This window comes from Triticum aestivum, chromosome 5D (genome assembly GCF_018294505.1).
Source record: "Triticum aestivum cultivar Chinese Spring chromosome 5D, IWGSC CS RefSeq v2.1, whole genome shotgun sequence".
NCBI classification, from domain to species: domain Eukaryota; kingdom Viridiplantae; phylum Streptophyta; class Magnoliopsida; order Poales; family Poaceae; genus Triticum; species Triticum aestivum.
The window spans coordinates 506,596,392-506,612,220 of record NC_057808.1 but is presented as its reverse complement, the minus strand read 5'-3'; the positions used below and the strand labels follow the sequence as shown (position 1 = coordinate 506,612,220).

Here is a 15,829-nt window from a genome sequence, read left to right as displayed (position 1 = left end):
GTTAACGAATTGGTCGATTACGAAAACTAGACTTTCTCAATTTAGAGACTTAAGAGCAGAAGAAAAAATGGGAAAATTCCACCATCTCCCAAAAAGAGATGTGGCAATCTTGAAGAGAAAATTATCTACCTTGCAAAGGTATCTCGGCGGGATCAAATATATGACGAGATTGCCAGACATTGTGATCGTCCTTGATCAGCAAAAAGAGTATATAGCTCTTCGGGAATGTGCCATTTTAGGGATTCCTACTATTTCTTTAGTCGATACAAATTGTGACCCGGATCTCGCGAATATATCGATTCCAGCCAACGATGACACTATGACTTCAATTCGATTGATTCTTAACAAATTAGTATTTTCAATTTGTGAGGGCCGTTCTCTCTATATAAGAAATCGTTGATTAAGAATATATAGTGAATTCTTGGGCAACTGCGTAAATTTATGGAATCACTTACTTTACTATATCTTTTTTTTTTGCATAGAATTTTTTTTGCATAGAAAAAAGAAGGGGAATATTGATATATATTAGAGGGTATTGATATATATTATGATCTGATGTGCTTTCTTGGTATCCTAAATATAAGATTAATACTTCAAGTTGCTGAGTTGAGAAAGAGATGGTTGAATCAAAAGAATTCCTCTTTTGAAGTTCAATTTTTATCAGAGGACAATATGAATATTATACCTTGTTCCATTAAAACACTCAAGGGGTTATACGATATATCGGGTGTAGAAGTAGGCCAACACTTCTATTGGCAAATAGGAGGTTTCCAAATTCATGCCCAAGTACTCATCACTTCTTGGGTCGTAATTACTATCTTGCTAGGTTCAGTTGTCATAGCTGTTCGGAATCCACAAACCATCCCGACCGACGGTCAGAATTTTTTTGAATATGTCCTTGAGTTTATTCGAGACTTGAGCAAAACTCAGATTGGAGAAGAATATGGTCCCTGGGTTCCCTTTATTGGAACTATGTTCCTTTTTATTTTTGTTTCGAATTGGTCGGGTGCTCTTTTACCTTGGAAAATTATAGAGTTACCCCATGGGGAATTAGCAGCGCCCACGAATGATATAAATACTACTGTTGCTTTAGCTTTACTCACGTCAGCGGCATATTTTTATGCTGGTCTTAGCAAAAAAGGATTGAGCTATTTCGAGAAATATATTAAACCAACTCCAATCCTTTTACCAATTAACATCCGCCAATATATTCCCGAAAAGTCGAAAGCTAAGTGATAATGGTTTTGTGAAATCTTCTAGGATGTTAATTGGTAAAAGGATTGGAGTTGGTTTAATATATTTCTCGAAATAGCTCAATCCTTTTTTGCTAAGACCAGCATAAAAATATGCCGCTGACGTGAGTAAAGCTAAAGCAACAGTAGTATTTATATCATTCGTGGGCTCTGCTAATTCCCCATGGGGTAACTCTATAATTTTCCAAGGTAAAAGAGCACCCGACCAATTCGAAACAAAAATAAAAAGGAACATAGTTCCAATAAAGGGAACCCAGGGACCATATTCTTCTCCAATCTGAGTTTTGCTCAAGTCTCGAATAAACTCAAGGACATATTCAAAAAAATTCTGACCGTCGGTCGGGATGGTTTGTGGATTCCGAACAGCTATGACAACTGAACCTAGCAAGATAGTAATTACGACCCAAGAAGTGATGAGTACTTGGGCATGAATTTGGAAACCTCCTATTTGCCAATAGAAGTGTTGGCCTACTTCTACACCCGATATATCGTATAACCCGTTGAGTGTTTTAATGGAACAAGGTATAATATTCATATTGTCCTCTGATAAAAATTGAACTTCAAAAAAGGAATTCTTTTGATTCAACCATCTCTTTCTCAACTCAGCAACTTGAAGTATTAATCTTATATTTAGGATACCAAGAAAGCACATCAGATCATAATATATATCAATACCCTCTAATATATATCAATATTCCCCTTCTTTTTTCTATGCAAAAAAAATTCTATGCAAAAAAAAAAGATATAGTAAAGTAAGTGATTCCATAAATTTACGCAGTTGCCCAAGAATTCACTATATATTCTTAATCAACGATTTCTTATATAGAGAGAACGGCCCTCACAAATTGAAAATACTAATTTGTTAAGAATCAATCGAATTGAAGTCATAGTGTCATCGTTGGCTGGAATCGATATATTCACGAGATCCGGGTCACAATTTGTATCGACTAAAGAAATAGTAGGAATCCCCAAAATGGCACATTCCCGAAGAGCTATATACTCTTTTTGCTGATCAAGGACGATCACAATGTCTGGCAATCTCGTCATATATTTGATCCCGCCGAGATACCTTTGCAAGGTAGATAATTTTCTCTTCAAGATTGCCACATCTCTTTTTGGGAGATGGTGGAATTTTCCCATTTTTTCTTCTGCTCTTAAGTCTCTAAATTGAGAAAGTCTAGTTTTCGTAATCGACCAATTCGTTAACATACCACTGAACCACTTTTTATTAACATAATGACAACGAGCCCTTATTGCAGCTGATGCTACTAAATCTGTTGCTCTTTTTTTGGTACCAACAATTAAGAAACTTTTTCCCTGACTTGCTGCATCAAAAACTAAATCACAAGCTTCTGGTAAAAAACGAGCCGTTCTAGCGAGATTTATAATATGAGTACCTTTACGCTTTGCCGAAATGTAAGGGGCCATTTTAGGATTCCATTTCTTAATACCATGACCAAAATGAACTCCTGCTTCTATCATCTCTTTCAAATTAATGTTCCAATATCTTCTTGTCATTTTTTCCACACTTCCTTTTTTTTTAACCCTACCATTCCATTACGGAATTTAGTTCTTTTTGAAGATTAAGAAAGATCCGAAATAGCTTGAAATAAAAAATATTTTTTATGTATCCTTAAATGATATAGGGTTAAATGTTAAATGGGGGTTCTTATGTCTCATAAAAATTGTTTGTTACGTCAGAATCTGAAGAAACTAATTCTGTATGGAGAAACAAAAAATCTCTCATTTCCGACGCGAATAGATTTTTTTATTTCGAAATAAAGGTTCTTGTCTTGTGGGGAACGATGCACAAATTTTTGGAATCCGGTACCAACAGGTATAATCCCCCCCAGAACTACGTTTTCTTTCAAGCCTTTCAACCAATCAATGCGACCTCGTAGGGCAGCTTTTGCTAAAACTCGAGCAGTTTCTTGAAAACTTGCTTCAGATATGAAACTTTGGGTATTTAGGGAAGCCCTTGTTATTCCCAATAAGATTGCCCGATAATAGATCGATTCATCCAAAGCTCGTCCTGCTCGTTCCGCTCGCAATAGTCCGATTAATTCCCCAGGCGAAAAAACATTAGATATTCCATCTTCGGAAACCCGCACTTTTGATGTTACTTGGCGTATAATAATCTCTATATGTCTATTATGGATCTGTACCCCTTGGGATCGATAAACCTTTTGGATTTTATTAACCAAAGAGATACGACTTTGGGCTATGGTTAGCTCAGCTCCAATCAAGAATCCCCAAGGGACCCCAAGAATTCTTGGTATACGCTCATTCCAATCCTCAATTCTCCTTTCGAGATTCGGGGATAATGAATCAATTGAACGCGCTTCAAAGATTTGTTCCACTTTTGGAAGACCTTGAGTTATGTCACTAGATCTTGATTTTTCATATATAAACGTAACTAACCTATCTCCCTTGTAAAGGATTTCTCCATAATGACCATTAACAGTTGCTCCTCTAGTGGCCAAATAAGGTTTAGCTGCTCTTATAACAAAGGAATTCATATTTACAATGAAAATTTGACCGGATTTTTTTATGTGAGATTTAAATAGACATAGATTTTCACAAATAAATTGTCCAAGGTGAATTATTGCCAATGTCTCTTCCCAAGAATCATGATGGACAAAGTGACAATTCAAAAGGAATGGATCCAACATTATGTTACTATCGAAATTAGAAATCCTTTTATTTTCATCTATTAAAGAGTATTTAAGTTCTTGAAGTACTTGGAAGGTTTGTTTTAAATTGTCAACGAACAAATATTTTTTTAACAGGATTTTATTATGCGTTAGTAAATAGTAAGATGAAGAAAAATGCGATATACTAGCTACAATAGCGCCTAAGGGCCCAAAAATTTCTCGAATAGGAATTCTAGGATTCCATTCTTTTATCGCATTGGGATGTTTTAAATTCTTGAATAAACCAATTCGAGAACAGTTGGATGCTGACAAAATCATCAAAGAGTGGTATTCTTTATTTCGATTCAACAAAGTGCCAATAGTTTCTGGATGTTGGCTAAGTGATTCAATCTTCGCCTTGGAATAAAAAGTATTGATATTGGCACGATCTAACCTATTATGGGGAATCGGTCCTGCACTTGTCCTACCATACCTTTTTCATGTATACGAAATAGTGGACTTGACTAACTCAATTCTTAGGAAATCGCGAATAAGATCATTTGCTCTTACCTCAACAAGGGAAGCACCAGCCTTTTCTTTTTCTTCTTGTTCCCAATTCACTACTAAGCAAGTTCTAACAAATTGACTATTTGTGTGATAAATTCTTTGAGTTAACTTGCTATTTTCATGAGAAATAAAATTGACAAGTCGAATTTGGAGATTATTTTCTTCTTGCAAGAGATCCTGCGGGAAAAGTGTTGCTAAATTTCTTCCTTCGTCCATTTCATATGCCACTGTAGGGCGAACGGAAACAAAATACTTTTCCTTGCTCTTGAGAATTTTTTTCCGTTGAACATAGACCCAATTTTTCCTTTTTTTTGATTCCTTAGAATCTTTTTTTTGTCTTTCTGGCGGTATCAAACAGCCACCTAATATCTTATCCGCCTCTTCAGGAAAATGAATATCTCCGGAAAATATTTTGAGTTCCGTATGGCTTTTTTTTCTCTTCACTCGGACCAGTCCGCCTAGTCGACTTCTTGTATTTTTTGTGAGTTGTGTATCCACTCCAATAATACTATTGTCAAGTATCTTTAGGGATGAAGATCTCGGCAAGATAGATTCTAGAGAAAGCGAGACAAAGTGAAATGAGAAAGTTTTCTTTATATAAGAATTAGATCTACATACACCATATCTAAATAGAATGGAAATCCAAAAGAAAGGGAGTTGGGATTCCATTGGATGAATCTTTAAAGAAGATGCAGCATAGAGGAAACAAAGGCTAAACTAAGCGCTTTTGTTTGAACAAAAAAGATTCTTGTTTCACCGAGGAAAAGAGAGAAGTTCTGGATAAATTGACAATGCTGAATTGAATTGACTAATTTAAGTTCCGGCTATTCCACATTAATGGGAGTACATTATGTTTCTGCTTCACGAATATGATATTTTTTTGGACATTTCTAATAATAGCAAGCCTTATTCCTATTTTGGCATTTTCGATTTCAGGACTTTTAGCCCCGGTTAGTGAAGGACCAGAGAAGCTTTCTAGTTATGAATCGGGTATAGAACCCATGGGAGGGGCTTGGGTACAATTCCGAATATGCTATTATATGTTTGCGCTCGTTTTTGTTGTTTTTGATGTGGAAACCGTCTTTCTATACCCTTGGGCAATGAGTTTCGACGTATTGGGTGTATCCGTTTTTATTGAAGCTTTGATTTTCGTGCTTATCTTAGTTGTTGGTTTAGTTTATGCATGGCGAAAAGGAGCCTTGGAATGGTCTTAACTGAATATTTAGACAAAAAAAAGAAGGAAAAGATTCTATTGAGACAGTTATGAATTTGATTGAGTTTCCCTTACTTGACCAAACAAATTCCAATTCTGTTATTTCAACTACACCAAATGATCTTTCGAATTGGTCAAGACTCTCCAGTTTATGGCCCCTTCTATACGGTACCAGTTGTTGTTTCATTGAATTTGCTTCATTAATAGGCTCACGATTCGACTTTGATCGTTATGGATTGGTACCAAGATCAAGTCCTAGGCAAGCAGACCTAATTTTAACAGCCGGTACGGTAACAATGAAAATGGCTCCCTCTTTAGTGAGATTATACGAGCAAATGCCTGAACCAAAATACGTCATTGCTATGGGAGCCTGTACTATTACAGGGGGAATGTTCAGTACAGATTCCTATAGTACTGTTCGGGGAGTTGATAAGTTAATTCCTGTGGATGTCTACTTGCCGGGCTGCCCACCTAAACCGGAGGCAGTTATAGATGCCCTAACAAAACTTCGTAAGAAGATATCGCGAGAAATAGTTGAGGATCAAACTCTATCTCAAAATAAAAATAGATGTTTTACTACCAGTCACAAGCTTTATGTTAGGCGCAGTACTCATACAGGAACTTATGAGCAAGAATTGCTCTATCAATCACCATCTACATTAGATATATCTTCTGAAACTTTTTTCAAATCCAAAAGTTCAGTACCTTCCTACAAATTAGTGAATTAGGAGAGGGGCTCTTTTGTGTAGAAAAATAAAAAGCAGGGCAATCTTTCAAACTTACATCCGAAATGTGAAATATTTATACAAAGAGGGAGAGATGAAGACAATGTAGCAGGGTTGGTTATCTAATTGGCTAGTCAAACATGAGGTGGTTCATAGATCTTTGGGCTTTGATCACCGAGGAATAGAGACTTTACAAACAAAAGCAGGGGATTGGGATTCCATTGCTGTCATTTTATATGTATATGGTTACAATTATTTACGCTCCCAATGTGCTTATGATGTAGCACCCGGTGGATCTTTAGCTAGCGTGTATCATCTTACGAGAATACAATATGGTATAGATAATCCAGAAGAAGTCTGCATAAAAGTCTTTGCCCAAAAGGATAATCCTAGAATTCCGTCTGTCTTCTGGATTTGGAGAAGTGCCAATTTTCAAGAACGCGAATCTTATGATATGGTGGGAATCTCTTATGATAATCATCCGTGCCTTAAACGTATCCTAATGCCTGAAAGTTGGATAGGCTGGCCCTTACGTAAGGATTATATAACCCCCAATTTTTATGAAATACAAGATGCTCATTGAATGATAAGAAATTCATGCTCACTTATACAACACAACTCCAGATTTTATTCAAGTCAAGGAATATTTTTAGGTTCTTTTCCTAGATGAAACGGAATACCTATTTATAATTAATTCCTAATTATACAAAAGCATTCCAGATAGACTGAGCAAAAAAAGGGTTTCATTTGGATTCCCCTATTTTGAAAATCGCATATTAATTTCCTTCATATGAACAGAAAAATAGGATGACTCAAAGAAGTTCTCAACCAGGAACTTTGTACCGCGCACATTACTTAGCACAACTAGGAAAATAAGATAAGATAAAGATAAGCAAGACTAAAAAAATATTCGTCGGAATAGCGGAATACAAAATTAAGAAACGCAAAAAAATAAAGGGGAATCTCACCCCCTTCTTTATCATAAAGAAAAGATATATTTTAAAACTTCTTTAAAAAGAAAAAGAAGTGCCTCTATATTTATATTATAGATTTATCCACTTAGATGAATAAATATTATTAATGAATATGTATCACAATCCATCTCGAGGTATTTGGATCAATACCTATTCGGTGGATCTTTTTTTTTCTCTGCCAGGAACCAGATTTGAACTGGTGACACGAGGATTTTCAGTCCTCTGCTCTACCAACTGAGCTATCCTGACCTTTTCTTGTGCATCATCCTAGTAGAGTATTTGTATCTATGTCAATTAAAAGGACTAAAAATTAATTAAAGTATTTCAAATTTGAAATTTGAAAATGGGGGGGGGGGTAGTCCTATGCATTGTGCATGGTTTACTTAAATAAAACTTAAAAATAGAGTGAATAACCAAGATTTCTTGCCGATACTCTAATAAAAAAGAAATCTATTCAATGAATAGGATAAGATCCATTGAGTTCTCTTCGCATTCCTTTGTGAAAGAGTAGAATGAGAAAGCTAATGAATCTTAAACCCATTGCCATTGCATTGATAAAAAGATAAAAAACAGGATAAATAATAATAATATAGTATAGTTAGGGAATAAAAGAGGATTTGGGGATAGAGGGACTTGAACCCTCACAACTTATAAAGTCGACGGATTTTCCTTTTACTAGAAATTTCATTGTTGTCAGTATTGACATGTGGAATGGGACTCTCTCTTTGTCCTCGTCCGATTAATCCACTTTTTAAAGATCTCAAAAACTTTGAATTTAAATTGAAGAATTTGATTATTCAATATTCGATTGGACTGGATTCACAATAATGAAAAAAAAAATTATGATATGAGTTTTTTATTTCATAATCATTATCATTTCTAATTTCATTTTTTAAAAAGATAAAGAACCTATATTATAATTATAATATAATATGAGTTCTGTGATTAATCGTTTGCTATGTCAGTATCTATACGTGTTTATTAAATGTATAAGGTATAAAAACCCCACTTTCTCTAATTTAGAATTAGAAGGAATTCCACTAACAACACAACGTAATTAACTCGATTCGTTAGAACAGCTTCCATTGAGTCTCTGCACCTATCCTTTTCCTTTGTATTCTAGTTCGAGAACCCCTTGTTTTCTCAAAACACGGATTTGGCTCAGGATTGCCCTTTTTCAATTCCAGGGTTTCTCTGAATTTGGAAGTTACCACTTAGCAGGTTTCCATACCAAGGCTCAATACAATCAAGTCCGTAGCGGCTACCGATTTCGCCATATCCCCATTTCCCTCTTCTTTGAGACCAGGATTCCTTGTGTAATTTCATCCATCTCTTAGTTTTTTTTGAATCATTGAGTTCATCACTCAACGTAGTCTAGCAGTTCAGTTCGACTCTATTTGAGAGACCTCGCTTGCTTATTGCAATTCACAATTGAATTGATTCTATCCTTGATGTATTTGCAATTCAATCCGAATCAATATATCCAAAAGTTTTTATCTCCCCCACCTCCCGTCTTACTTTTTTATAGTATTCAAAATTATACTATAACGCTTGATATTTATTCTTTTTTTCTAATCAGAATTAGCAATTTTATTTACTCTGACTCTATGTTCCCCTTAGTGAAATATTAATCCTCAAATTATTAACAAATAATAAAGTCTATAATGATCAAATGAAAATACCAATAAATTCTATAATTTTATTTTTTAATATCCTATAGTTAAGCATATCAAGCTAACTTTATCTTTAAGAAGTTTTAGTATTTTTTTATTTTTATAAGTATAACTTCAAATTTAGAACTAGTTAATAGCTAAGATTAATAACTAATATCTGAGATTTTATGGATTTCCTATACTATACCTATTTCTATTTGTTACACTATTTCCGTTATGTAAGCCCACTTAGCTCAGAGGTTAGAGCATCGCATTTGTAATGCGAGGGTCATCAGTTCAAATCCGATAGTCGGCTTTTTTTCTCTATCGATGTTCTACGAACAAGAATCTCTTTTTTTCCGAATTAAATGGAGAATCCAGGATCTTTTATGTTTTTTACCTTACAATTTTGCTAGATACAAAACAATAAAATAAATAATATATATACAAAAAATAAAGATTTTGATGAAATTCCATTTTTTTGGGTACTTTAGTTGATTTTACTCTGTTTATCCTGTAGTTTAATTCAGTTTTAATTTCGATGTATTCTGTAATGTAAATACAATGAAATTAATTGTGTAAAATGAAATTTCAATAAAATAAAAAAAGGAGTCTTCATGTCCCGTTATCGAGGACCTCGTTTAAAAAAATACGCCGTCTGGGAGCTTTACCAGGACTCACTAGAAAAACACCTAAATCAAAGGTAATCTTAAAAATAAATTCATTTCTGGGAAAAAGGAGCAATATCGTATTCGTGTTCAAGAAAAACAGAAATTGCGTTTTCATTATGGTCTGACAGAACGACAATTACTTAGATATGTACATATCGCTGGAAAAGCAAAAAGGTCAACAGGCCAGGTTTTACTACAATTACTTGAAATGCGTTTGGATAATATCCTTTTTCGATTGGTATGGCTTCAACCATTCCTGGGGCCCGCCAATTAGTCAACCATAGACATATTTTAGTTAATGGTCGTATAGTCAATATACCAAGTTTTCGTTGCAAACCCCGAGATATTATTACTACGAAAGATAGCCAAAGATCAAAAGGTCTGGTTCAAAATTATATTGCTTCATCGGACCCGGGGAAATTGCCAAAGCATTTGGCGATTGACACGTTGGAATATAAAGGACTAGTAAATAAAATCCTAGATAGGAAGTGGGTCGGTCTCAAAATAAATGAGTTGTTAGTTGTAGAATATTACTCTCGTCAGACTTGAACTTAACCAAAAAAGGAAAGGTTCATAGAATTTTCTTCCCCTTCCCCTTTCCCCGAACTAAATCGCCCTAAGACCATTACCATTAATTTGTATTTTCCCATCAACTAGCTAAAATTGATTAACCCTAGGATTAGGATCCTTTTTTCTTTTTTCCTCTATGTGTATTTTACATACCACAGTAATTTGCTATAGAGAATTTCTAATTTCTATTATATCAAAATAAGATAATATAAGATATTATTGCTGGAAAAAATTGTTATTTGATTTGATACATTGTGATCCTTAACGTTGATGAAATAAGAAAAACGGAAAGAGAGGGATTCGAACCCTCGGTAAACAAAAGTCTACATAGCAGTTCCAATGCTACGCCTTGAACCGCTCGGCCATCTCTCCTACATAACTTATTATGGAAAATAAACTGAGTGAATAGCGAGTTTTCTTATTCCTGCAGTACAGGTACAACCGCAACCACTCGGGGGTTCCATAGTTCTATTGGAAAAATTCCTTTTGATCTAAGTGGAAGGATACAGGATTTTTTACTAGAAATTGCGCTCGCTATAAAATAAAAGTTTTAATTTGGGTTTTCCCGCAACTAAAGAAAAAGAAAATGGAAGAATTCTTCTTATTGCATAATAAAATAAAGAAACCTTAGAATTCCGTTTGCATAAGATACGCTACACCATACTATCGAAATCACAAATAGGGTATGAGACAATTAATAACTTTGAAAACACGAAATAGTTGATAACATAAGTTGTTGTTCAGAAATAGCAAAGTGGAATGAAATCCAGTCTTAGTCAAATATTTCATATCTCTTCGTGTCCAAGCAGAAGGAAAAGGATACAATTTGAGCTGAGCGGAAAATCCATATCTCTATCTCTCTTATCCATTTAAAGCATATGGATTTAGAGTAGAGCATATGGATCAATCTATTTATAATTATAAGAATCGAATATGTTTGTTTTTATGTTATTTTGTGAAGGAATGAAAACAATTCTATATAGAATGGGTTGGGAATTATGCCTAGATCCCGTGTAAATGGAAATTTCATTGATAAGACCTCCTCAATTGTAGCCAATATTTTATTGTGAATAATTCCGACAACCTCAGGAGAAAAAAAGGCATTTACTTATTATAGAGATGGTGCGATTTGACTCATTTTTTTTGCTTTTTTTAGCCCTACCTATACCTCAGTCTTACGAAAAAGAGAGGGGGTTGGCATAGAGAGAACCAAATTTGTAAAGCAAACAAACCCACGCTTCAGGAAGGTGAGGCGAACTAACAATTCCTTCCGTCGTGTATCCTCGATTGATGCGGCTTCAGATACTTCAATTGTAGATTTGAGTATTGAGCGAAAGGTTACACCTACAGGATATGGTATGGTATGGATTACAGGCCAATCCTACTCTATTAGTATCCGTAGGCAGCATAGGGGAGAAAAGCACTACACCTAGAAATAGGAATCAACAAGAGAAAAACTTTGTTAGAAATTACCCCTTTCCTGATCGGTATCAGGGCTAGGAATAATGGTTGGGATAACAAACAACCATCAGGTTTGTACTTTGGATACCCCTATAACCATCAAAGATCGTTGAAGTAGCTAATTCCTCTAAATAGGACGCGTTGAGAACAAAGAAATTATTGGAGCTATCGTTTTCCTCTAGCATTAATAGAATTCATTGGTGTTAAGAAAAACCTCTTGTGGGAAGGTTGGCTAGAGATTTCTTGGAAAAATACCAGCCCCTTTCAGTTCATAATGAGACGGGACTAATTCTATTTTGATTCTATAGATTATTTCGCTTAGTACTATTATGTACAGAAGGGAGGAGCCGTATGAGATGAAAACCTCATGTACGGTTTTGGAACGGAGATTTTTTGAATAGAATGAATGACCGTAACGGATGTTGGCTCAATCCGAAGGAAATTATGCGGAAGCTTTGCAAAATTATTATGAAGCTACGCGACTAGAAATCGATCCCTATGATCGAAGTTATATACTCTATAACATAGGCCTTATACACACAAGCAATGGAGAGCATACAAAGGCTTTGGAATATTATTTCCGGGCACTAGAACGAAACCCCTTCTTACCGCAAGCTTTTAATAATATGGCCGTGATCTGTCATTACGTGCGACTATCTCCACTATAGAAAAGAAAGAAAAAAAAGAGAGGATCAAATTTTCTAGTAAATACTAGAAAAAAGGGCTTTCTACATAGGGATCATAAAAACAACGATTTTTCCCTATCAGCTGTAGGAAGGAAGGACACTTCACGAGAATCAAAAAAGAAGAAAGTATGGCCTATACTACTACTCTATGGATAAAGTTTCTCAAATTGATAGAGAAAGCACCGTAAAGATCAATTAGTGAGCGACTGGGTCGATACAACTAAAAAAACTGCTTACTTATCCCATGATATGGGGCAAAATTTAGGAATCCGCTTATGTAATAGAGCCGATCCACTAAGGGATTAAGCAGCGGTGTAGTATCAGATCCCAAAGATAGTAAGTTCTTTTTTCTTTCTTATGGAAAAATTCTTTTTCAAGGATTCTATAGAGATTTCATATATGAAAACGGGATAGTTACCTTTCAGAAAATTTGAATGAAGGCTCTATATCTATCTATGCTTCATTCTTCTGAAGGTGGGAAAAAAGATCAAACTGATTATTGATAAAAATTAGGGTTTGAAACTTAGGTAATTAATTTCTTCTGCTTAACCCAAGAACAAATTGGATCGATTTTTGATAAATCGAATTCAGTTAAGATAGGGGAAATTCAGATAGCAATTTCTGAGCCGTATGAGGTAGGAAACTCTCAAGTACGGTTCTAAGGGAAGGAACTTCCTATTCCGACCAAGGAGAACAGGCCATTCTACAGGGTGATTCAGAAATTGCGGAAGCTTGGTTTGATCAAGCTGCTGAATGTTGGAAACAAGCTATAGCGCTTACTCCGGGAAATTATATTGAAGCACAGAACTGGTTGAAGATTACGAAGCGCTTTGAATTTGAATAAGACCATGCTCCTTCTTTTTCATAAAATGGGTGGTTTGGTTGTTGATCCATTAATCAAATAAATTAGGTCGTAAGATCGAATCAAGAATTTCATTATATCCATTTCTTATACCTTCTATTTTATATGATATTTCATAAGAATAAACCATAGGGATAGGGTCTAGAATAGAAGTAATAAAGTGAATAAAAAGAGGGGGCAATATAAATATTGCTAATATATTAGGACCATCTTATTAATAATTCTAATGAGTTATCTTGGAATTTAGAATCAAATAAAAAACCCTATATTATGCTCAAGGAAAGTAGATATAGATAGGAGCTTATGCCCTCAAAAAAATACACTAGTTTCTTAAATTAAAAATAAAAAAGATTTTTTTCTTACGTCGAGAAATATTTGTTTTTCAAGATAAACAATGTCCGTTAGGCACCTAATCTTTATGTCATAATAGACCCGAACACTTGCCTCGGATTGACTTCAATATATAATTGCTCCAGTGAATAACTAAAAAAAAATAGAAGGATGGTAGATAGTAAAGAAAAGAACTAATCACAATATCTATCTTTCAAAATCTATCTTTCAAAATATATATCTTTCAAAGATTCACTAAAAAGACAGTTGGCGGGTCTCTTTGTATGTCTTGTCCAGAAAGAGGAGGACTTAATGATTATTCGTTCACCGGAACCAGAAGTAAAAATTGTTGTGGATAGGGATCCTGTAGAAACATCTTTTGAGGAATGGGCCAGACCCGGCCATTTCTCAAGAACACTAGCTAAGGGCCCTGATACTACCACTTGGATCTGGAACCTACATGTTGATGCTCACGATTTCGATAGTCATACTGGTGATTTGGAGGAGATTTCTCGAAAAGTCTTTAGTGCTCATTTCGGGCAACTTTCCATTATCTTTCTTTGGTTGAGTGGCATGTACTTTCATGGCGCCCGTTTTTCCAATTATGAAGCATGGCTAAGTGATCCTACTCACATTGGACCCAGTGCTCAGGTAGTTTGGCCTATAGTAGGGCAAGAAATATTGAATGGTGATGTAGGCGGGGGTTTCCGAGGAATCCAAATAACCTCTGGTTTTTTTCAGCTTTCGCGAGCATCTGGAATAACTAGTGAATTACAACTCTATTGTACTGCAATTGGTGCATTGATTTTTGCAGCGTTAATGCTTTTTGCTGGTTGGTTCCATTATCACAAAGCCGCTCCCAAATTGGCCTGGTTCCAAGATGTAGAATCCATGTTGAATCACCACTTAGCGGGATTATTAGGACTTGGGTCTCTTTCTTGGGCGGGGCACCAAATTCATGTATCTTTACCAATTAACCAATTTCTTGACGCTGGGGTGGATCCTAAAGAGATACCACTTCCTCATGAATTTATCTTGAATCGGGACCTTTTGGCTCAACTTTATCCTAGTTTTGCCGAAGGAGCAACCCCTTTTTCACTTTAAATTGGTCCAAATACGCAGAATTTCTGACTTTTCGCGGAGGACTAGATCCAGTAACCGGTGGTCTCTGGCTGACCGATATTGCGCACCATCATTTAGCTATTGCTATTCTTTTCCTAATCGCAGGTCATATGTATAGGACCAATTGGGGTATTGGCCATGGACTTAAAGATATTTTGGAGGCTTCAAGGGCCCATTTACAGGACAAGGCCATAAGGGTCTTTATGAAATCTTAACAACGTCATGGCATGCTCAATTATCTCTTAACCTAGCTATGCTAGGCTCTACAACCATTGTTGTAGCTCATCATATGTATTCTATGCCTCCCTATCCATACCTAGCTACTGACTATGGTACACAACTTTCCTTGTTCACACACCACATGTGGATTGGCGGATTTCTAATAGTCGGTGCTGCTGCACATGCAGCAATTTTTATGGTAAGAGAGTATGATCCAACTACTCGATACAACGATCTATTAGATCGCGTCCTTAGACACCGCGATGCAATCATATCCCACCTTAACTGGGTATGTATATTTCTAGGTTTTCACAGTTTTGGCTTGTACATTCATAATGATACCATGAGTGCTTTAGGCCGTCCACAAGATATGTTTTCGGATACTGCCATACAATTACAACCTATCTTTGCTCAATGGGTACAAATATCCATGCTACTGCGCCTGGCGTAACAGCTCCTGGTGCAACAACAAGTACTAGCTTAACGTGGGGAGGCGGCGAGTTAGTAGCAGTAGGTGGCAAAGTGGCTTTGTTACCTATTCCATTAGGAACCGCAGATTTTTTAGTCCATCACATTCATGCATTTACCATACATGTGACTGTATTAATACTTTTGAAAGGTGTTTTATTTGCTCGGAGTTCCCGTTTAATACCCGATAAAGCAAATCTAGGTTTTCGCTTTCCTTGCGATGGGCCTGGCCGAGGGGGAACATGTCAAGTATCCGCCTGGGATCATGTTTTCATAGGTTTATTCTGGATGTACAATGCAATTTCGGTAGTCATTTTCCATTTCAGTTGGAAAATGCATTCGGATGTTTGGGGTACTATAAGTGATCAAGGGGTGGTAACTCATATTACAGGGGGAAACTTTGCACAGAGTTCCATTACGATT

The 15,829-nt window shown here is 35.7% G+C and overlaps 1 protein-coding gene and 3 non-coding genes across 4 annotated transcripts; 2 read left to right on the top strand and 2 right to left on the bottom strand.

The window, feature by feature from the left end:
- The first annotated feature begins 222 nt into the window (after window positions 1–222).
- On the top strand, window positions 223–12,839 carry LOC123121039 (ATP synthase subunit a, chloroplastic-like). Its single transcript, XM_044540978.1, has 3 exons — window positions 223–1,201; window positions 7,637–7,640; window positions 12,794–12,839. The coding sequence occupies exons 1-3, from the start codon at window positions 556–558 to the stop codon at window positions 12,837–12,839; spliced, it is 696 nt and encodes a 231-aa protein (XP_044396913.1). The 5' UTR covers window positions 223–555.
- Window positions 7,542–7,614, bottom strand: TRNAF-GAA (transfer RNA phenylalanine (anticodon GAA)). The gene has a single exon. It is a non-coding gene; the product is annotated as a tRNA-Phe (tRNA).
- Window positions 9,261–9,333, top strand: TRNAT-UGU (transfer RNA threonine (anticodon UGU)). Its single transcript has one exon. It is a non-coding gene; the product is annotated as a tRNA-Thr (tRNA).
- Window positions 10,544–10,630, bottom strand: TRNAS-GGA (transfer RNA serine (anticodon GGA)). The gene has a single exon. It is a non-coding gene; the product is annotated as a tRNA-Ser (tRNA).
- Window positions 12,840–15,829: the final 2,990 nt, after the last annotated feature.

Coding starts and splice junctions, on each gene's coding strand:
- LOC123121039 (XM_044540978.1), top strand. CDS start 556: ATGTGCTTTCTTGGTATCCTAAATATAAGATTAATACTTCAAGTTGCT.